This window comes from Salvia miltiorrhiza, chromosome 7, assembly GCF_028751815.1.
Source record: "Salvia miltiorrhiza cultivar Shanhuang (shh) chromosome 7, IMPLAD_Smil_shh, whole genome shotgun sequence".
Lineage (NCBI taxonomy): Eukaryota > Viridiplantae > Streptophyta > Magnoliopsida > Lamiales > Lamiaceae > Salvia > Salvia miltiorrhiza.
Window position 1 is genome coordinate 23,283,392 of NC_080393.1, and position 22,038 is coordinate 23,305,429.

General features: G+C 36.7%; 2 protein-coding genes across 4 annotated transcripts; both read left to right on the forward strand.

Annotated features, from left to right (window-relative positions):
• The first annotated feature begins 249 nt into the window (after nt 1–249).
• LOC130993552 (65-kDa microtubule-associated protein 3-like) lies at nt 250–5,804 on the forward strand. Of its 3 annotated transcripts, none has more exons than XM_057918481.1 (13): nt 250–510; nt 1,494–1,581; nt 1,780–1,986; nt 2,330–2,581; nt 2,663–2,872; nt 2,953–3,108; nt 3,208–3,367; nt 3,453–3,604; nt 3,677–3,764; nt 3,875–3,948; nt 4,053–4,127; nt 4,618–4,888; nt 5,170–5,804. In XM_057918481.1, the coding sequence occupies exons 2-13, from the start codon at nt 1,510–1,512 to the stop codon at nt 5,598–5,600; spliced, it is 2,148 nt and encodes a 715-aa protein (XP_057774464.1). In that variant the 5' UTR covers nt 250–510; nt 1,494–1,509; the 3' UTR covers nt 5,601–5,804. The 3 variants fall into 3 exon arrangements, with proteins under 3 accessions (XP_057774464.1, XP_057774465.1, XP_057774466.1); XM_057918482.1 differs by having other exon boundaries at nt 252–472; XM_057918483.1 differs by lacking the exons at nt 250–510; nt 1,494–1,581 and having other exon boundaries at nt 1,847–1,982.
• An 8,733-nt stretch (nt 5,805–14,537) lies between these two features.
• On the forward strand, nt 14,538–18,568 carry LOC130993553 (AT-hook motif nuclear-localized protein 1-like). The gene is made up of 5 exons (XM_057918484.1): nt 14,538–15,401; nt 16,455–16,522; nt 17,448–17,579; nt 17,687–17,848; nt 18,078–18,568. Exons 1-5 carry the CDS (start codon nt 15,083–15,085, stop codon nt 18,327–18,329), a joined length of 933 nt encoding a protein of 310 aa, XP_057774467.1. The 5' UTR covers nt 14,538–15,082; the 3' UTR covers nt 18,330–18,568.
• Nucleotides 18,569–22,038: the final 3,470 nt, after the last annotated feature.

The window sequence follows — 22,038 nt, forward strand, 5'->3', positions numbered from 1 at the left end:
TCAATTTCGACGAACTTAACAGTCATGCACTGATTTTTTTATATTTTTTTTAGACTCAAACAACTTAAAATCGATACGATGCATATTTGTATATACACTTATTTAAAGATAAGACATTTCCATTAAAATATTAATACGTTGAAATAAAATGGAATATTTATCCATTTTACTATTTGACTTTTTACCGAAATCGAATCTCCTATGCTACCTACTTGGCCTTTTCCAAGAAGCTACGTGGCGAATTAACAGTTACCATCTCCTCCGCCATTTGTCACAGCAGATAAATTAATCTCTCTTTCAAATTTAAACTTCGTCGAGCGCACATTATAGGATTTTAAACCCTCGTCAATTTTAGTATTTTTTTTGAAATTAACCCTCGTCAATTTTAACGGTCGGATTTTCCAAAAAATCGTACTCCCTGTTTCGTAGCTTTTCCTCGCGATCCCAACTTTCGCCTACACAATTTAACAAAGTAAGCATATGTCATTGCTTCTGCTTTTCGATTTTCAGGTGCGCTTGCGATCCTTCTTCTCTCAGTCTTTCGCAATTTGACTGTTACTATATTATTTGCTGTGTATGAAAAAGAATTGAGAGATGTTGAAGTCAGAAACGAGATTAAATGCAGAAGAGGAGAGAGTTATGATAGGGTTTAGGAAGAGGCATTTCGATTATTTGATATCCTTTTTCTGAAATTACAATAATTTCTTACAATGACAATTTCACAACAGTCTTGCGCTTAGACTAGAGATTTACTTACTTTCAGATTCTGGTATTTCAGTCATTAGGTTCTCTCTCTCAGCTGCGATCAGCCAAATCTTCTCTAGCTGACATAGTCATTTTTCAAAACATCACATGATAATATTCATAATTTAAACCGAGCTCATCGCAAAAGATGCATGGAAAAGGTTCTGCCAGAGTCCAGTTTTTCTGTATAAACAACTCTTGAGTTATTCGGTATGAAGTATATCAACCTATAGTGTATATGCATGAATGGATACTTCATACTTAGAAAAGATTTTATATCTAGTCCAATAACTGCAGATTTATGAGTGGCAAGTAATGTGTATATACACATATATTTTTAATCTGAGATCATCGTAACAAACTCACATTCAACTCTAGAAGAAATGAAACATGCTATTTTTGCCAAATGCACCACAAAGAATAATGGTCTATACCGTAAGGGTCTCTTACATAAAGCATTAACTAACAAGTAGTGTTGATATCCAATGTCTTACTACTGTGTAAGAGAATATTTTGTCTACTTTCTAACCTCAAGCACTTACTTCAGTTTTGGGGTTTGGTTGATGTGACATAGGCCTAGTTCTTCTATTACAGGTGTGGTATTGCCTTCTATAGTTGAAAATCCACCTGACTCATTTTTATAACTTTGCACATTTTTATTTCACATTTTTTCCTGGCTGTTGCATTGCATTTATCTTACTCTTTGCCGTGGTAAGTAAAAAACTGAAATTAATGGATTTTTTGGGCAGGTCTAGTCACCTTAAAATGTCAGACTGTCAAAGCAATGTGCTTTTGCGCATGCAATCAGCATTTGGATCTCTTCTATATGAATTGCAGGTAAATATTTATAGCTCTTAGTTACAACTTGCTTATGCAACCCCCTCTTCTTGCCTTTTCACCATTTGGAAAATGCATATTGTTGTGATGTTCTTGAGTCCATTGCTTGATTGGATGGCAACTGTTCTACATTAGTACCAGTGCCACTGTTACAGAATTATATTTTTATCATTTATGGTCTTCTGCTATGCCTGTCAGATGATATGGGAGGAGCTTGGGGAATCTGATGATGAAAGGTATAGGACGTTACTTGAACTTGAACAAGAATCTTTAGAAGTGTTCAGAAGAAAAGTAGATCAGGCAAACATGTGTAGAGCTCAGTTGAGGCTGGCAATCGCTGATGCTGAAGCAGAACTTGCTGCTATCTGCTCTGAAATAGGAGAGCAACCAGTGCATATCAGGCAGGTGAGCCTTTGATCTGATCAATCAGTCTATATATTGAATCTATCTTCTCTTATTTTTTTCACTGCAGATGTAATCTTCTCCAACATCAACTTGTCGACAGTGTCAAAACCATCTGAAGCTTCTATAATTTCAGAAGTTCCACATTGGCATGACTACCTATCTATATAAGCTAGTCACTGTTTAATTCTAAACACCACTTTCAGTAAAGTGAAATAGAAAGACTTGGTGGTCAATGTTTTGAATAAGATTTGGCTGAACAAAAAGCATATATAATGCTGAAACAATTCGATAGCTTTCATTTTATGTATTTTGTTTGCCAATGAAATGGTCTTTCTTTATGCAGTCTGATCGTAATCCTGAAAGCTTGAAGGCTGAACTCAGATTGATCCTTCCAAAGATAGAGGAGTTGAGAAAGAGAAAAAATGCGAGGAAAAATCAAGTGTCTGAGGTCCTAACTGAGATGCAGAGTATTAAGACAGAAATCTGTAGCTCAGATGGCTTTTCTTCAAACGAACCAGCAACCAATGGAGCTGATCTTTCTACAAAGAAGCTTGAGGAATTGCGCAGAGACTTGCAGGCACTTAGAAAGGAAAAGGTTTATATTTCCCACTTTTGCACTCAATTTTAATTCTGCATTTTGCCTCTGGTATATTTTATGAGTGATCTTTGTGTGTAGAGTAAGCGTCTGAAGATGACACTGGACCGCCTGAACTCTTTGCACTCTCTGTGCGTGGTGCTCGGTTTGGATTTCAAAGAAGTTGTCAATAAAATCCATCCGAGTTTAGCAGAAGCTGAAAGCTCAAAAAATATTAGTAACCGTACTATAGAGCAACTGGGAGATGCTATAAAACAACTAAGAGAGCTTAAATTACAGCGAATGCAGCAGGCACGCATTTTTAGACTGCTTATTTCTTAGTCTCTATTCCTCCATAAAACAGCATTTTATGACTGTTTTCACATTGCCAGTTACAAGACCTCACGACTTCATTGTTGGAGCTCTGGGACTTAATGGACACACCAATTGAAGAGCAACAGATATTTCAGAAAGTTACTTGTAAGCTAGCTGCTTCAGAAGACGAGATAACAGAGCCTGACATGCTTTCTATTGACTATATTAATTATGTGAGTCAAATGCCTCATTGTTACTCCTGGCTTGGATTCTATAGGCTGAAAGGTGGTACACCAGAGTGGTAGTGAGCAATTCCACTTTTAATTTTCCAGGTCGAGGCAGAAGTTTCTCGATTGGAAGAGTTGAAAGCAAGCAAGATGAAGGAACTTGTTCTCAAAAAGAAGGCAGAGTTGGAGGCTATTTGTAGGAAGACTCATCTTACTCCAGAAGGAGATAGTGCAATGGGAATAGCAAATCACACTACTGAATCTGGTATTTACTTGTGATCAATATAATGACAATCCTTTCCTTCAATATAATTCCTTATTTTTCTTACTAATTTCTTGATTGGTAAAAGGATTTGGTGATGCTGCTTGCGTGCTTGATGAAATTGAGCTTAAAATAGCTAGAGCTAAAGAGGAGGCACTTTGCAGGAAAGAAATTCTCGAAAAGGTTGAGAAGTGGATGGCTGCATGTGAAGAGGAAAGCTGGCTCGAGAAATATAATAGGGTTGGTCTTATTTCTTGTTTTTAGAGATGCTTTTTTGTACAGCTGCTTAAATTAATCATTATATTCCTGTAGGATGATAATAGGTATAATGCTGGGAGAGGTGCTCATCTTACACTAAAACGTGCTGAAAAGGCTCGTGCTTTGGTCAACAAGCTTCCAGGTATATAGGCATCATACATAAAGAAGCCTTCTTATGCAGCAGTCTTATGATTAAATCACACAATTGATTGTAATGCCTTTCCTTTTCCTATTGCCGTTCTGCTACAACAGCAATGATGGATGCATTGGCTTCAAAAATCATATCTTGGGAAAATGAGAGAGGAACTGAATTCATTTATGATGGCGTAAGTTCAAGTTTGAAATGTAAATTTTCCACTCTCTTTTTCATTTATCAGGATAAATTGACTTTTCCTTTCATCGTCTTTTTCTCCCTTGTCTCTATTTGTAGGTTCGTCTGTTTACTATGCTTGATGGTTATAAAGTTCTAAGGAAAGAGAAAGAACTACAGCGGAAAAGGCAGAGGGTATACATTTTTACAAGGGTTAATGATAGGCTTTTACCCACTCTCAGAGACAAAAACAAAAATATCCACTATAAAAGAAAATTATCAAAACGACCCATTTTGAGCTTGAATTACTTAATAGATTCGAAACTTCATCTCGTTTTTCTATATTATTTAAATCGCGAACTTTGTTCAACATGTTCGACCAATGCAAGTCGAGCATTAGTGGTAAACGCACTAATGCTCGACATACTCCACCACTGCAAGTCAAGTAGTCGAGTATCAATGGTCGAGCATTACTATAAATGCACTAATGCTCGACATAATGGTATAAAAGTCCTAAATGAGTATATTTTGTAAAAGATGAGTATTATTTAGGTTGTCTTTCAAAATGGGTAGATACCATTTTAACCCTTTTTACAATCTAGACTTTCATTTTATGCTGGCATTTAAATTGTAGCTCAACTTTTTTCTCTCTCTCTGCATTTGTTGGCATTTTGTTTTACTTCAGGACCAGAAGAAACATCAGGGACAGTTACTAACAGAGCAGGAAGTTGTTTATGGTTCAAAGCCTAGTCCCATAAAGAACTCCAATGTGAAGAAAGCGCCGAGATTATCATATGGCGGGGCAAGTGATAGAAAAGTCTCTCTTTGTGAACCTATGCTGCAGACTCGTTTGACGCCTGCAGCGAAAGCTACCCCTAATATTCGGACCACCAAGAAAAATGAGTATATAAATCAGAACAGTTGTAAGGATGATAGACCTGCAGCTTCCTCATCGGGTAAATCTTTTTGTTATTTCCAGCACATAAATCCTTTCTTTTCCGTCTTCCCGAGCCTCTGCAAGTTCACTGAATGGTGATGATGAGCATTTCCAGGAAGATAGAGAATGTGATCAATGAATATGGAGAAAAAAAAAAAAAAAGAGCAAAGGTGAAAGCTGATTATATGGGTACATTAAATAAAAATATTTGTAACTGAATCATACTACAGAGGTGACAGATCCTAAACAGTGAGTGGTTTTATGTTTTTTGTAAATTTGTTTCCGGTTCTTGGTTTGCAGTTCAGAGGAAAGGTCTGAATCGGGCTGGCATTACTACGAAACATCATTCTTCCAACTTAGCAAATGCTCGTGAAGCAGAGCGGCGATTGATGCGAAAGCCTTTCTCTCCTCTTTTTTCTGCAACTCCATCAAAATCAACTGCAGCAAATGTCATGGAAGACCTGAACAGAAAACACGATGAGTTGTGTCGGAAGCTGCTTACAATCAATAGGACCCCTCCCAGTATTACCTCAAGAGCAGGGCAAGAGAACATAACACCTCAGAAGACACCCTCAACGGTATCCATTCCAATGCAGACAGCCATAACACCGGCTTCTATCAAGACGGCAGCCATTGCTCGAGTTGAAGAGGAGCTCGAGTACTCGTTCGAGGAGAGGAGAGCTCGGTTTGTGCTGCCTAGAGCACCTCTGATGAATGTGGCACGAGTTTAGAGATATGAACATTGCCCCATGCGTCTTAAGTTATACTGAGTCATTTGCTTCTTTAATGTTGTGAATATAAGGTCGGTTTTACTTTTCTCTTCTTGTGTGCATAGTGTACAGAGGCTCTGGAATTTGGATGTTGTCGTGTTGATGCGAGTTTCCAACTCCAACATTTACTTATAATTTTATTTTTTATTTATTTTGGTGCTGAAACATTTATTCTACTTGTCTATGATGGTATTAGTTATTAACATGTGAATGCACAGAAATTGAATGAACAATATTAAATTCAATATTATGGATATTACAGCATCAACTACGTATAGTATAAATTAATCAACAAGTATGATGTATGCTATACATTTACAATTAGTAGAATGATATGATATAATTAAGTTCATAACATATTAGTGTAGATGATATATTAATTGGTAATAAAGAAAACAGCATAATAATATATAAAAAATGCAATATATTTGTAGCAACTCATTTTTGGCACAAATGCTATGGGCAGTTAAGTTTTCCGAGAGCTAGATTGTGTGTACTATATCATCTGATTACTTTGAGTTTGGTGTGCTGATTGGAAGTTATTGTAAAGAAAGACAGCCGTGATGCTAATGTGTTAAGCTCTCTAACTCTTAAGATCATAAATAAAAGCAGCCATTTCAATCACCCGACCATCCAACCTCTTCAATATTTAATTAATTTCTTTCTCTTCCACATTATTAATTTTCATCCAATTCAATCACATCTATTAAATAAGTAGACAGAAAAAAAATGAATATAAAAAAGGAAAATTATAATTTATAAATAACTTTTATATTTTATTATAATTATAAAATTACCATTGAATTTTGAAATTAATTTCAAATTAAAATTTTGACTTTTGAATAATATAGATATAAATGGTGTTGAAGCCGGCGATGAAGCGCAGTCTGTTGGTATGACGCTTCTCCTCCAATCAATAAGTCGGAGATTCGAGTCACCTAGAATGCTAGAGTCACCTAGAATGCTAGAGTGTAACAAATTTTTTTAAAAAATGGTGTTGAAGCCTTAAAAAACAAAGCAACACGATCTTAGCTTAGTTTTGAATCTTTAAATATGAATTATTATTATTAGTAAACCTTTTGATTGTCACACAATATTGGTCAAATACCTTAGAGTTGAAGGTTTATTTTCACATAATATTGGTCAAATACCTTAGAGCATTTTCAACAGAACTCGCGAAATAGGCGCACGCCCGAGAGAATGTGAGGTGAGCATGCATGTGCGTGCTCGGTGCAAAGAGAAGAGAGGTAGTCACGTGGGGTTCCATCCAATGAAAAAAAAGGAAAGAAATATGACAAAAATCTGCCGCCAAGCCCGTCGAGATGGAGCTCACTGCTATCAAGTCGGTGACTCTTACGGAGAGGCCCACTTCCAAGTTTTGAATGTGGGCTCGCGGCTAAGGTTATAAATGAATCGAATATTTTTGCTCGATTCGAAATTGTGTTATTCGTATTCGAAATTATTCGATAACAAATATTCGATTCGATTCGATTAGTATTCAAATACTTATATGAAATTATGATATTCGATTCGATATTCGCATAGATGCATGATTAAATATTTAAATATTATATATATGTATATATGTATGCGTGTGGAGGGGCTAAAATAAATTATGAACTAATTTTCACCATTTGATTGTAAATTTTATGGTGGATTACTGGATTCATCACTTTATTGGATGAATTTAATTTTATATTCATCAATATCTAATTATATATATAAGAATTATAATATTATATGATAATTGACAATTTTAAAAAGGGAAAATGCAAAGAATCATAATATACATGCATTAAAGTAATTCCCCACAATTTAAAAAGTAAAACTTTACAATTTATAAAATCAAAATTTTAAATTGAAGTCATTCTTTCATCACAAGTCGCACTTCGTCATTGCGATTGTAAACTAATCAAATAATTCGTATTCGATTCGATATTCGAATTTTGATATTCGTATTCGATAAATATTCGATTCGAAATATAAATATTCGATTCGATTCGATTCGGTTAGTATTCAAATACGAATACGAAATTATGATATTCGATTCGTTTACAACCCTACTCGCGGCTGGAAATGCTCTTATCCCACGTGATTTACAAATTTCAATAAAAATTCTGTTTCATTCCAAACAATATTTCGTATAAACCATTTTAGGTCAAATACGTTTATATGCGGCCATGAATCAACGACATCGTCAGTTCAAATAATCCAAATCATTAGTATAGTTGTATAGGTGTGTCGATTTAGCTATAGAATAATTATTCCCTAAAGCAAAAGTCTAAACTTTGAATTTATCATTTCATAATTAAAATATGTACTCTATATATATATATAGGGAGAGGTTCAAGAAAGAACCATAAATAAAAAAAGAACGGACAATCATTTTCAGTCATTCGATCATCAAGATCTACGATGGATGCATCATCTTGTTGGATGAATATAGAATCTGGGTTCGAATCCTGAAGGGAGCATTTTTTTAAAAAAAAATTTAGTGCATTAGTTTTAATAGCGAATGTATTAATTTTTACAGTGAATGCATTAGATTTGATGGTTCTCCCGTTCTCACAAATAATGTAGTTCTCTCTAGAACCACACTTATGACATGTGGCACATCAAGATGCATAAAGGCATTTCAAGGCAAAATCTGGAGAGGGGTAAAATTGGAATGTAATTTTCGGATTTAATAATTAAAAAAATATATATATTTTTTAGATTTTCTCAAAATAGATATATTTTAGATGCATATAGTTTCCCATGAAGATGCATAAAGTTTTCACATGAAATGCATAACTTTGAACATAAAAATGCATTTGATTTTTACAGTTTTGATATTTTCACCACCCCACCCCGCACCACCCCCCAACCCACCCCACACCACCCCCCAACCCTCCCCATTACCACCCCCAAAATAGTCATGTTTCACATGCATATAAAATCAAACAAAAGTGCATAAAGATTTTACATAAAAATGCATTAAATTATACAAAAAAAATGCATTTCATTTTAATAAATCTGGTATTTTCGCCACCCCACCACACCCCTGCCCCACCCCCACCCCCCACCCAATTTTTTTATTTTTTTTAAACTGATTTTCTGACCACTGACCCCCCACCCACCCACCCCCCCAAATTTTTTTTTTCAAAACTGATTTTCTGATTGTTGAGTCGCTGACCCACCCACCCCTCCCCCCCGCACCCCCACCCCAAAATTAATTTTTTTTTAAAAAAAAAAACTGATTTTCTGACCGCTAACCCCCCACCCACCCTCCAGCCCAAAAAAAATTATATTTTTTCAAAAAATGTAATGCATTTTTGTGTGAAACTCTATGCATTTTTGTGCGAAAGTATATGCATTTCTGTGCGAAAGTATATGCATGTAAAACATGTAATTTTTTTATGCATGTAAAAATCAGTTTTTCAAAAAAAAAAAAATTTTGGGGAGTGGGGTGGGTGGGGGGGTCAGTGGTCAGAAAATTAGTTTTTGAGAGAAAAAAAAAAATTGGTGGGGGGTGGGTGGGTGGGGGGGTGGGGGTAGGGGGGGTCAGCGGTCAATAATTTTTTTTTTTTTTGGGGGGGTGGGGGTGGGGTTCTGGGGTGGGGTGGGGGGGTGGGGTGAAATCTTATGCATTTTTATATGAAACTTTATGCATTTTTATATGAAAGTTCATGCATTCTCGTATGAAACTTTATGCATCTAAAATATACCTATTTTGAGAAAATCTATTTTTTTTTTTAATTTCGAAAATTACATTCCAATTTTACCCCTCTCCAGATTTTGCCTTGAAATGCCTTTATGCATCTTGATGCGCCACATGTCATAAATGTGTGGTCTAGATTTGGATCTACGGATCTATTATAAGCATAGGGATCCACATGAATGTAATACCCGGGCTTTTGATGACGTGTTTAATTGCTTGAGTTTGAGTAATTAGGGTATAGATCCCTTGTTTGATTACTTGTACAGAGATGAGGAGTTATATGAAGTTTTCTTGTTTTTTTAAAAAAGATGTTGAGATGTTCTTTTGATGATGTTTGGATGATGTGAGATTTTATATCCGTAATTGAGTTTGAGTATTTGAATAATTCGAGATAATTATTTGAATGAGAACGGTGAACTCAGAAGTGAAATCTGAGTCCGTTAAGACGTTTTTGAAATTTTTGACTTTTTGTCGATGAATAGTAAAATACGGCTATTTCGTCTTTTTGTCGACTTTCAAAATCTTACGTGCACGTCGTCGAGAAATATTCTTAGTTTTTCGATACGAGTCCAATAATGAAAGTTTTTATTTTTGGACGACGAGTGAATAGTAAATCGGGATTTCTCGATAAACGAACCGAGCTCGTTTATCAGAATTTCGAGAACGGGTATGCGTTTTCTATATTTATATAGAATTACGAGTGTAATGAAAGTGAGTAGGAGTTGAGAGGGCGAGTAACGAAGAGTATGGGTAGTTAGTCGTTAAGACGAGACGAGACGAGACGAAACGAGATATTTAACGACTAAATATCTAACCTACCCTACCCTTAACCACCCCCCAACCGCCCAAACTCATTTCCCCTCACTAACTCACGTTGATATCAGTCAAACACTCTAAACTCACACACACAACACCTAAAACACACACTATTTACACGCATAACACCATTTTAGCTTGAGCTCAAGCTTTTGAGCTCCGTTTTGAGCACCGAGACGAGCGCCGATCATCTTTTCGATCACGTATCTAAGTAGGTAAGATCTCTACCTACGTTTTGATGGTTTTCTTTTCGATTTTCGTCGACGTCGAAAAACGTCGATTATCGACTTTATTTTGAAACGACGTCGGATCGTCGTGAAATTTTAGTATGTTGTTCTTGGGTAGATGTTGAGCATGTTTAATGAAGGGAGTAAGAACGGAACGAACCGTAGCTATGAAACCCATGAGGGCAGCCCCGTTTTTCGTCCGTTAGCTTGTCTTTCGATTTTTGTTTGATCGTTTTGACATGATATTTGTGCTTAGGGGCATGCTAGGATCGATATATATTAAATTCGTATTTTTCCAAGCTCGAAAATTGTATAAATTTTTAGAATATGATTATTTAAATTCGTGAAGTTTGGGACGTTGCATGATGAATATTATTGCATATATGTGTTCTACGATATCACATGAGCATGCTAGATTAATTTGGGAATTTTCGAGGAATGTTAGAAACGAGAAGCATGAGGACCGAATGGTTTGATGCCCGGATGTGAATATTTGATTTTTATTTGAATGATTTGAGTTTATATGTGTTTATATTTATTAAATATCGCACGTATAATTTACTTAGATTAATTTGAACACCGAGGTTCAAATTTGATGAAGGCCGTGAGTCATAAGGCCAGAGACGAGCGATGCTCGATTTTAAGTTGAGATATGTGGCGTCTGTGAAGTCATGTAAGTGAACTAGCAGTGCATATGAGTTAATGCAATGTTAGTAAGACTTTATGAATTATTTGAGTATTTATGAGATGAGCATGATTAGTAAGTTATCGAGGTTTTTGAGTTGCATGAGAAATGCATATAAAATGGCTAAGTATGAGAAATTAGCATGGATTAGATTTATTAGTTTAAATGAGATAAATAAGTTAGAGAAGCATGTTAATTAATTAAAGTTGGAATTTAGTATTTTATTATGAGCATGATAAATTGTTAAGATATAATTTATTATTTGAGTTTGATATCGATTATGTGTCTAAATGGAGTGAGTGTGAGAGTTATGATTAACGCACATAAATGTTGGTATCTGACACTCGAACAATTGGTTTCGAGTATAAATGATAGTTTACTGATAAAGAGTTTTGATGATTTTTGAATTGTTGGGTTGCGTTGAAGAGATGTCAAGATGTTAAGTTTTGAGTTGAGAGACGAGTTCACGTAGTGAGATTCACGCGTTGAAATCTCGTGGCTGACATTATGTATGAATAGGTCATGCCGAAATTTTTAGTGAATACTTTGATATATCATCAAATAATCATTATAATTTCTTAGTGAAATTAGGATTTGAGCATAGTCAAAAGAGAGATGAACATTAGAGATACTAATGTTTCATAAAAGAGATTAGATTATTAATCGAGTTTTCTTTAATTACTTCTCACTGATTCTTCATAACGATGAAGGTCCTTTTGGGAAGTAACGACTTGAGGGAGAGAGTGACGATACTCATTGATACAGAGACACAACGAGGTGGGCTTTCTTAAACACGTATATAGAGATCCCCTGCATGCAGGCCTCTTATACGAAATGAAATGAATGACATGATATAATTGTTAAGTTTCGATTTTATGAAAATGATCAAATGATGGATGGTTCTTTATGAAATGAAATGAAATGAAATGAAATGAAGGGAATTATTATATGAAGGATGTTATATTGAAGTTATTGCATTGCCAAATTTTTGATGTTTTGGTATGTTATCTATCTGCTTGAGATGAAGAATTCGGTCCTATGCTAGTGTAGATACTAGTAAGGATTTGTGTACACTGAGGTGGTCGTGAGTCATCGAGCGGGTTGGCCGATCACAGTGCTGCAGAGGGAGGCCTCCCTCTCAGTACTTGATGTTATAACAGATATGATACATACTTGATGAGAAAAGTCTGCGCAGACAACTTTGAGGAAATGAAAATGAGTTTAGCTAATACAAGGCCTTTCTACAAATTCCTTGTATTATGCATATGAAATGGCAATGACAATATTTACAGCTTTATAAGCATGAGATGAGATGAGATGTTTGGCATGTGTTCACTGAGTGCTTTTTGTACTCAGCCCTGCATATGTTTTCTAAATGTGCAGGTTGAGCTGATGTGGTGATGGTGCTGCAATGAGCGGAGTTTCCAGGGTTGTTAATAAATAGTTAACCTGTCTAGAATATGTCTTCATACATATGTCTAGCTACTTTCCGCTGCAAGATGTTGTTGATGTTATAGTATGTTATGTCATACTTTGAGTCTTAAGAGAATGGTTTCATCTGATGTACAACTTGATTAATGATATTTATTAAGTTTTTATGTTGTCTTTCATAGACTGTTTTCAATGGAGTATTAATGAGTAAAAATGACGAGTTTTATCAAGGTGAGTAAGTTTTACGGTTCCAAATGACGCCCCTTTCTTCCCCTTATTCTTTAATCCCATCCTTAGTCGTAGATCACTCGTCTTAACTATCCTTAGTTAGGGCGGGCTGCGACAATGAACCCAACCCTCTATATATATATATATCTATATATATATATATCTATATCTATATATATATATATATATATATATATAAAGTAGATTTATTTGATGGGTTTTGTCAGTTAATTTTTGGTTGATTCGGATGCAAGCCCCTATCATAAAATCTTCAAAATTACATACCTCGATTCAGGGATGTTAATGCAGCCCAAAACCCGTGGGTCGACCCGAAGAACCCGATAAAATTAGAGAGTTAGGGTTGAAAAATCGCAATCCGAAAAACTTCCAGCCCGATTAGCCCGCACTCGACTAACCCGGAACCCGATAGGGCTAGCCCGAAAACCCGGTGGGCTGACAGAATTGTGACTGATGCATCCAGTTACAACTTCTGCTATGTTTAGATCTATGGTATTTGCTTAAATATATATATGTAGCCTTATTAAAAAAAGTGAAATTAATTAGTTAGAATATATATGTGTGTGTGCAATCTCATTAAAAAAAGTGAAATTAATTACAGATTTTTTGTAGAAATTGATTATTAGTATCTCATTAGTTAGAAATTAATTATTAGTATCGCATTTTAAATTGATACCATTTTTTTTTTCTGTCAATGAGACGTGCATGGCAAATCCACTAATTATTCAGTAATAATCCAGATTGATTCTAATGCATTGATACATGTTAAATTTTACAATCCCATTTTAATATAATTTTGTTTATGTAATCTTGAATATCTTATATTTTTGCATTTCATGCTTTGCTATATAATTTATATCTTTAATATCTATGTATATTTTATACATTATACATTAGATCATTATGAATAATAAAATACAAATGATAATTTTATTTTTACGCCTTTAACCTGATTAGCCCGATGGGCTAGCCCGAAATCCGAAAGTTTAGGGTTAGGGTTGAAGATTTACAACCCGAAAAAATCTCCAACCCGATTAGCCCGCACCCGACTAACCCGGAACCCGATAGGGCTAGCCCGAAAACTCGATGGGCTGGCCCGATTGACATCCCTACCTCGATTCAACTCGTTGCTTTATTTCTTTTTCAAATACAAATCTCATTACTTGAACAGTTGAACTCCACCAACATGCTTGAAATAGCAGCTACAACTACAACTACAACTTCCCCCAAAAAATAATTAAAAAAACACTGCTTCGTGGGCTACCGGTTAGGCTAACCGGCAACCAGTTGATGGAAAACTAAGGGACATGATATCTTTATTTTCTTCAGTGTTTCTCTTTTAAAAAGAAAAATCGTCACCCTTATTCTTTATCCTTTTGTCTTTTAATTTACAATTTTCTTTAGAGCTATGTAAGCCATCCGAGTTGTCATATGTTGTGATTTTTAAAGTGGCAGCGACAGTAAATTATAGCTAAATTCGAGGGCACATCTTTTAGAAAATGGTCAACTTTTATTTACCCAAAAAGACAAAGAACAGGTCAGAGCTTCAAAATACTTACAATACCTCCAACCTTAACTTTACAGCTTTAAATAATTAAACTGCCATTTCAATATTACATGATAATAGTACCTTTTTTCCCGTATTTTCATATCTATATATTCCAATTCATTTAACTTGTCCTTTAAAAAATCAAATCTATTAAATTTCCAAGACGGACCTGAAACCATTTTATTAACCGTAATTAATACTCCGAATTTTCATATTAAAATATTTTTGCTGACCTAATTAATTGGTTTATATCTAATCGACTCCAACATTATTATGAATTTCTTTAATTTTCTTCAACTTTATTTCCTTCCTCCACCTTTTATTTCTCTTACAAAAACCCTAATTTCATTACAGCTCAGAAAAAATAAAAGTCTGCAAGAAACCCCCAAAAAAAAAAAATACAAACTTTTTTAAAATTTCCATTCCATTTTCTGAAGCTACGTACTTCTCTGCAACGCCAGAGATTAACCCTGTGATTAGTTAAGAAATCACGGTAAAAATAGACTCTTGCACCGGAGCTCTGCTGCACTCAACTGATCTTAGAATATTCAGCTATGATCCTTGAAATACAAAATTAGCAGAATTCCAGAATTGTGTTTTCTGTGACTTTTCTCATTGATTCATGCTCACTCTCTACATTCTGTAAATTCTATTTTGCTTAGATTTTACAGTTAGCTCTGAGTGTTGGAGCTGAAAAAGATCCCAACTTTTTCCACTCAGTGAGCCTAAGATTAAGTCTTTTTGAGGGTTTAAGGATTTTACAGTTGAACTGTCTGTTTTAGTACATGAATGGAGGAAAAAGAAGGGTTGAATGGTGTTGGTGTCACTGTGAAAGGTGATGAAGCTCCCGAGAGCTACAGGGTGGAGTCGAGAATCGAAAGCTCGAACCCAGCTGGCGGATCAACCGCCCCTCCCACGGCGGCGGAAGGGAAGAAGAAGAGGGGAAGGCCAAGAAAGTATGCAGGGGATGGCTCGATCTCGGCATTGTCTCCTATGCCGATATCGGCCTCCATTCCGTTTACCGGTGACTATTCCGCTTGGAAGAGTAGTTCCGAACGACCTCTCAACTCTTCAAAGAAAAAACATAAATTGGAATTTTCGAGTCCAGGTATGATTTGTAATGTTAATGTGTTGATCTGTTTTTTTTAATTGATATTTATATAGATGATGCTTTGTTGCAATTGTTGCGAGACTAGATTGAAACGAAACGCACTTTTTATTTTGTGGGCTGCATTTTGCTGAGTGCTCTGTTGTTTCGGAGTCAACTTTATATGACATATGCTTATCCAGTTTTGGATTGGGACACTTGTCAGACGAATTTAGGTTGTTTAGTGATTTTGGCACAATGAGTGAAAAATTGCAGAGAAATCATTGGTGTTTGTTTTCAACTGATGTTACTTGAGCTGATGTGACAAGGCAAAAGATCTGTCTTTACTCAATAATTGCAGTGTGCATTTGGCAATCGGAGAATAAACAACTCCAATGAGTGAAGGATGATGTAACATGTGAGTCTGACCCCATAAAACAGTTTGGCTTTCTTCAGTTTCAGAATAGACTGTGTTATACTCGCAACCAAGAAGTTTAACCGTAGAGCATACCCCAAAGTCGTTATTTGCGCCTCTCTTATCCTTTTATGATGTATCTATTTCATTCTCTGCTCCAAGCGAGCCTCTAACCTCGTGCACTTTTTGCATCCGTAGACATCAAACCGGAGTATCTTTCTTCTGATATCGAGAATAAAGCATGTTCACCGGTTCTAGAATGGGGAATGTATGTTTCACGTCTAATGCACATTGGGATTAAAATACTGAGGGACTGAATCTGTTGGAATTCCTCTGGCTACTGCCGGATCTGTAAAACTGCATTATCTTGGTGCAGTTCTGAAAAGTTAATGAGGATTCATAATGTGACACCTGTGTATTTGGATAAGGTTGCTTTCATGGTATTCCAGTTGGTGAACAAATCTGTTAAGTTGACTTCCAGTTGAACACTTTTCTATTGTCCGGGTGTGTCTCGTCCTTGAAGTGTGTGGGATAGATCATAGAAGTATTTGGCAATATCTATTACCTACAATAGATTTTAGTACTTCCCAATTGTTCTTAAAAATTTCACAATTTTCTGAATCTGATCCTGCAAATGCCTTAATGTTTCTATATTGTAGGGGGCGAGACAGCATACTCAGTAGGGGGAAGTTTTACACCTCATGTGATTACTGTTAATGCTGGCGAGGTACTTCTGATTATGACTAATTAATATTACAGTATTGATTTAGTCTCTTTACACCTCAATATGTTTCTCATAACAACTCATGTGATTCTGTACATATTTGATTATGATAAACAATATCATCAATATCATCTTTAGATGAATAAAATTCATGAAATTGGAATTAAGATTAATTACAACTAGGGGTGGTGTGGGAGGGTGGAAATATATTCTCTTTAGGTCCTTTACTGCAGTAGTTAATGTTGTTGGTGATGCTATTTTGATGGTTAAAAGAGTTGTGCTTATCGACTTAGTAAGAGCGCATGTCTTTACTCAATCCAAGAAGTATACCTTATATTGTAGCATTTTCCGAGGATCAACCAGAGTTCCTCTTTACTTGCTGCTCTACCAAGAAGTATACCTTATACTTTGGTGAGATATTGCACTATTTTGTGGATTTTTTGTAAGCTGTATGATTCATTAACTGAAGCTTCAATGACGACAACTGCCTTGTAGGGGAGAAGGATGCTCGAAGGGGAACGGAGTGGAGAGAGAGGGGGAGGGTGGTTTGGGGATAAGTAGCGGTCGGAAAAGATTCTCGTGAACTAGTAGAGTAGTGGCTTTTTATGAGAACATTATAATACTTTACGAGGTTTGTATCAAGTAAATACTTCATTGTAATTGAGTAGTCATTGCTCGATGAGTAGTAAAATATTAAGTCTTTGAGTTCTGGATGCCGCATCCTGTTCTGTTTCTCTTCCTGGAGCTACTATGCCTGAATAAAATTTGGAAATCGTAATATCCGTACCCAATTTTTAGGAAATAAAGGGGATTAGCAGTTGATGAAGATGGTCTTTCATTATTATTGTGATAATATTATGATCTTGCAAGTCGCTTTATCTCGTATGTCCCAATTTTACTAACTTTTAGCTTCACTCTTTTATAACAGGATATTAATATGAAGATCATATCTTTTTCCCAACAAGGATCTAGAGCAATTTGCATTCTGGCTGCAAATGGTGCCATCTCAAATGTTACATTGCGTCAATCTAATTCTTCGGGTGGTACTTTAACATACGAGGTAGCAACTGCTCGCTTGTATACTGAAATCACATTCTAATTAATATACAATATTGCTGGAAGAAATAGCATTCTACTTTTGAAATATAACTATATTGCTTTCCACAGGGGCGTTTTGAGATACTTTCTCTGACAGGATCTTTCATTGCAAGCGATAACGGATTGACAAAAAGCAGATCGGGAGGGATGAGCGTTTCTCTAGTGGGCCCCGATGGTCGTATATTTGGAGGAGGACTGGCTGGGATGCTTGTAGCAGCTGGCCCTGTTCAGGTTAGATGATTTTTCCATTTGAAAATTTATGTTATGAGATAATATTCAATCTGATGAAACTGGTGTGATTATTTTAATGATTGGCATAAATCGGGCATTCGTAATCAAATGTTTCTACAGACATTCAATTTAGCCTGTCTGCCAATACATCAAAATAGATTCTTCAACATTTGGTATTTACTGAGATGTCTTGCAAATTTGTACTGAATCTTGAAAATGCAACAAACAGGTTGTTATCGGCAGCTTTGTTCCTGGAAATCAGGTGGAGCAAAAGCCTAAGAAGCCAAAATATGAGCACACAATTTCCTTTGGCGCCATCCCTGCTAACCCAATTTCTGAAGAAAGATATGAAGCAGGCTACAGCAGAGCAAGACCAAACCTCACCTCCTCGGCTTCATTTCATGGCGACAACTTGCCCTCGGTAAACTCTGAACATAATGCTGACGATTCTAGAGTGCAAAGCCATGAAATAGCCTGCTGATCACCTCACATGTGTATCGTAGCCGTTTTTCATTAGAATTACGGAGTTTAGGGTCGTGCCTTCACGCGGAGTGTCATCTCAGAGCAAAGCATGATTTGCCTGTCTGAATCTGCTTTCTCTTTTTCCTAGTTTAGTTGCTGAGTTAGGAACTTCTGCTGGTTTGCAACATGTAGTAATCAAATTGGAGACACCATTTTTAGTTCACAATTCCAAGAAATTACATTATATTTAGGATCTTACAGCAGTCTGCACATTCTCTGATAAAAATACTAGATTATATTCTCATTCTTGGATACTGCACCTTAGTTTAATACTACTAGTTTTAACTTACAACTCTATGAACCTCAAAATCTTGAAAAAACATGTGACTGCTTCTAACTTTGTCATCCCTCCACCCTTTGTTCATTTTGTGAATAAATTCTTCCACTCTTATCTTCAAATCTTCATCGTCTTTGTCTTTGTCTTCGTCTGTGCCTGCTGCCTCAACCAGTATACCAGTAGCCTTCTCCGGTAAAGAAACTGAACTATGCTCTCCATTTTCATCGACGATGGAGGAGATTGGTTTACGGTTTTGGTTGTTATTCGACTTTGAGCTGCTGACGACGACGGCAGCGACGAGGAGATTAAATAGACAGAAAATCATGTGGGAATTGGAAGCTGCGAGGCTGATCAGCTCAAATGTGGACTGCAACATTATTTGGGATTGTGTTTTAGTTAGTGTGGAAAAAGTGAAGTGTGGGAGGATTTTGTGACTACAAATAGGCACTTATTTTTGTCAAAGCTTTGCTTTGAAGGAAACAAGAGTGTGGGAGAAGCTAGTAATTGGATACTTGTTGATTGAGGTGTGAAAGCTCTCCTAACTTGAAATTTTGAATTATTATTAGTGGTATATAACATGAACTATATTTGGCAGCATTCGAGAAATTGAAACTAGTGTTTGTGCAATAATTTCACTTGTTTCTGAAGTATTTAGTGATTTGAAGATGATTTAAAATTGACTACCTAATCCACTACTAGAAAAAGGCAAAAGGCTACCAAAAAATTTGTAGCGTCAACACAATTATGATCCAAGTGCTATTACTGGGAGAAGGGTTGGTTATTAATTCGGCATTTGGAAAAGGGGGGAATATATTAAGAGCATCCGCATCGCCTACATGATAGCGGCCTACTCGTGTAAGGCGATGCAGCCCTCCCTTACACGAGGGCTACACGTTCTAACGTGTAGTCCGTTCGGCCGTTAAAAATAGACACGCGTCATTAAAAAAATAATAATAAATAAAATTCGAATTTTGAATTTGACTGCTTCGATTTTCGTGATTTTTTGACCGTTCAATTTTTTTTTCTTTTCTTTTTTTCTCTTCTTTATATTCTCTTTTTTTTCTTCTTCTTCTTCCTCACTTTCTTCCTTCACCTTCTTCATCTTCCTCACTTCGTCCTTTCTTCCTCTCTCTACACCCTCCATGGATCCACACAACCCAAATTACTATGACCTAAATTGGTGTCCCGATCTATCCGACGACTATCATCCCGATTTGTTGGGATGTAACTTGGGGGATGCTCCTTCATCTGGCGAGGAGATGCTTTCGGCAGCCATAGTGCCGCCAAACCGAAGAAAGGCAGCCGGAGGAAGGAAATCACCCACAAGATCCGGCATGACAGGCAGGCGCCGGTGGCGGAGGAGGAGGAGGATGACGGAGGAAAGACTGTCCGTCACACCTACACCCCGGAGGAGACGGATCTCATTGTCCAAATTTGGACGGAGGAGACAAACGACGCCATCCGTGAGACAAATCAGAAGGGGCACGAATATTGGAAGAGGATTGTCGCCCGTGTCAACCCCCTCATCGGCGCCAACCTCAAGCACCGCCAGATTCAAGGGCACTGGACGCGAGTGGCCCAAGATGTGCGGCTCTGGGAGAGTATTTGGGTGGAGACGCGCACCCGGTGGCCATTCGGCCATTCTGACGATATGCTCCGGGACAAGGCCCAAATCCTCTTTAAAAGTCGGACCGCAAATAAGGCCTCCTTCAACTACTGGAACGCGTGGAAAATTCTCCAGCACAACCACAAGTTCAAGTCGATGTACCTCGAAGGGGACGTGCATTCCTCCAAAAGGACAAAGACTACAGAGGAGGGCGCCCTCACCACCTCGGCGTCGGGCGAGGAGATCTCGTCTGCCCGGCCGATTAGGAACAAGGCGGCGGCGAGGGCAGCAAAAGCGAAGGGGAAGGGGAAGACGGCAAGCTCCGAGCAATCATCGAAGTACAAAGAGGCATTGGAGCGATCCGAACAGAACTTGAAAAAAATCACCGCCGAGTATGCCAAAAAGAACGAGCTCAAGGAGAGGGAGCTCGATATGCAACTCCTCAGTCTGGATACATCGCATATGAGCGATGCACAAAGGATGGCCCACGAGCACATGGTCCAAGAAATGCTCAAGCGTCGTGGGCTTATCTAGACTAGGATTTTAATTTATGTAAATGTTTTTAATTTTTTTATGTAATTTTTAGGTTTTTTATTTTAATGGAATTTTAATTATTAGTAAAATGTGTTATTTAAATTTGAGTAATTAAATTTAAGTGAAAAACATAAAAATCAAAACTAAAAAAATCATGTAGGCTATCATGTAATCTCAATGCAGCCTCTTTACATCATGTGGTCCCCCCCATAAAATAAGCTATCATGTAAGCTATCATATAACACCAATGTGGATGCTCTAATACAATATCTAAATGGATTACTAAACCCTAATAAACTCTTAATTAACATATTTTTCCCTTTTCAAATGCCGAATTAACATATTTGAAATTGAAGGGCTGATTAATAATTTTGCATTTTTGGAGGGGGGGGGGTAATCTATATTATATACTCCCTCCGTCCCTGAAATGACTATCTCTTTGGGGGCGGCACGGGTATCAAGGAAAATTGTAAAATGTATTGATAGTGGAGAAAAATTGTTATAATTATTATTGGAAGTTGTAAAAATGTGTTATTTGAGGGACGTCTCAAAAAGAAAAAAAAGGAAAATATTTCAAGGATGGGGAGAGTATAAAGCAGGAGTTTAACGGTAAAATATTACCGCCTGTTTTTTAAATTTTAGTTTTCTTTTCTACTGTAACTATCTTTCGCTATTCATACGACAAAATTATTTTCGCCTCTCTGGATATTCCTATATCAACTTTAGCCAATCTATGTTGGCGGTGCTCACATTGGCTGGTGCATGGACACATGCATAGGGGCTGCTACAGGAGATTATTGCTTATCAATAACAGAAAGATAGTTTGTTATGATTTGCGTTTTATTCTTTTAGCTTTTAGCCGTTTTTGTGGCACGTGTATAACAGAGTTTTCTTCTTTCTTGGAGAGTGATTCATTCCTTGTATAGTGAGTGAGTTTTAGAGAATTTACAGAGAGAGTTTTCAGTGCTAAGCGTAGCTAATATGAGCTCGAAGCACTAGTTCTGTAATCTGTAAAACAAATGAGTAATAGTGAGATTTCCATCTGCCGTGGATGTAGGTCGTTAGTGGCCGAACCACGTAAAATTGCTGTTGTCTTCTCTTTTGGTTTTGCTTTGATACATTGTGTGTGATTCGATTCTGTTAAGCCCTACAAAGTGGCGCCGTCTGTGGGAAGGGCGTGACGAAGGAATCAATCTCACGGCGGATTTTACAATCAATTCAAATCTGTGGCTCTCAAATCTTGAAAGTATG

What these genes read in the sequence shown, in the direction of transcription:
- LOC130993552 (XM_057918481.1), top strand. Translation starts at nt 1,510, where the DNA reads ATGTCAGACTGTCAAAGCAATGTGCTTTTGCGCATGCAATCAGCATTT. An exon ending in CTCTTCTATATGAATTGCAG is followed by an intron (nt 1,582 to 1,779) that starts GTAAATATTTAT and finishes TATGCCTGTCAG; the next exon opens with ATGATATGGGAGGAGCTTGG. An exon ending in GGCTCGAGAAATATAATAGG is followed by an intron (nt 3,605 to 3,676) that starts GTTGGTCTTATT and finishes ATATTCCTGTAG; the next exon opens with GATGATAATAGGTATAATGC.
- LOC130993553 (XM_057918484.1), top strand. Translation starts at nt 15,083, where the DNA reads ATGGAGGAAAAAGAAGGGTTGAATGGTGTTGGTGTCACTGTGAAAGGT. An exon ending in ATTGGAATTTTCGAGTCCAG is followed by an intron (nt 15,402 to 16,454) that starts GTATGATTTGTA and finishes TCTATATTGTAG; the next exon opens with GGGGCGAGACAGCATACTCA. An exon ending in TTACTGTTAATGCTGGCGAG is followed by an intron (nt 16,523 to 17,447) that starts GTACTTCTGATT and finishes CTTTTATAACAG; the next exon opens with GATATTAATATGAAGATCAT.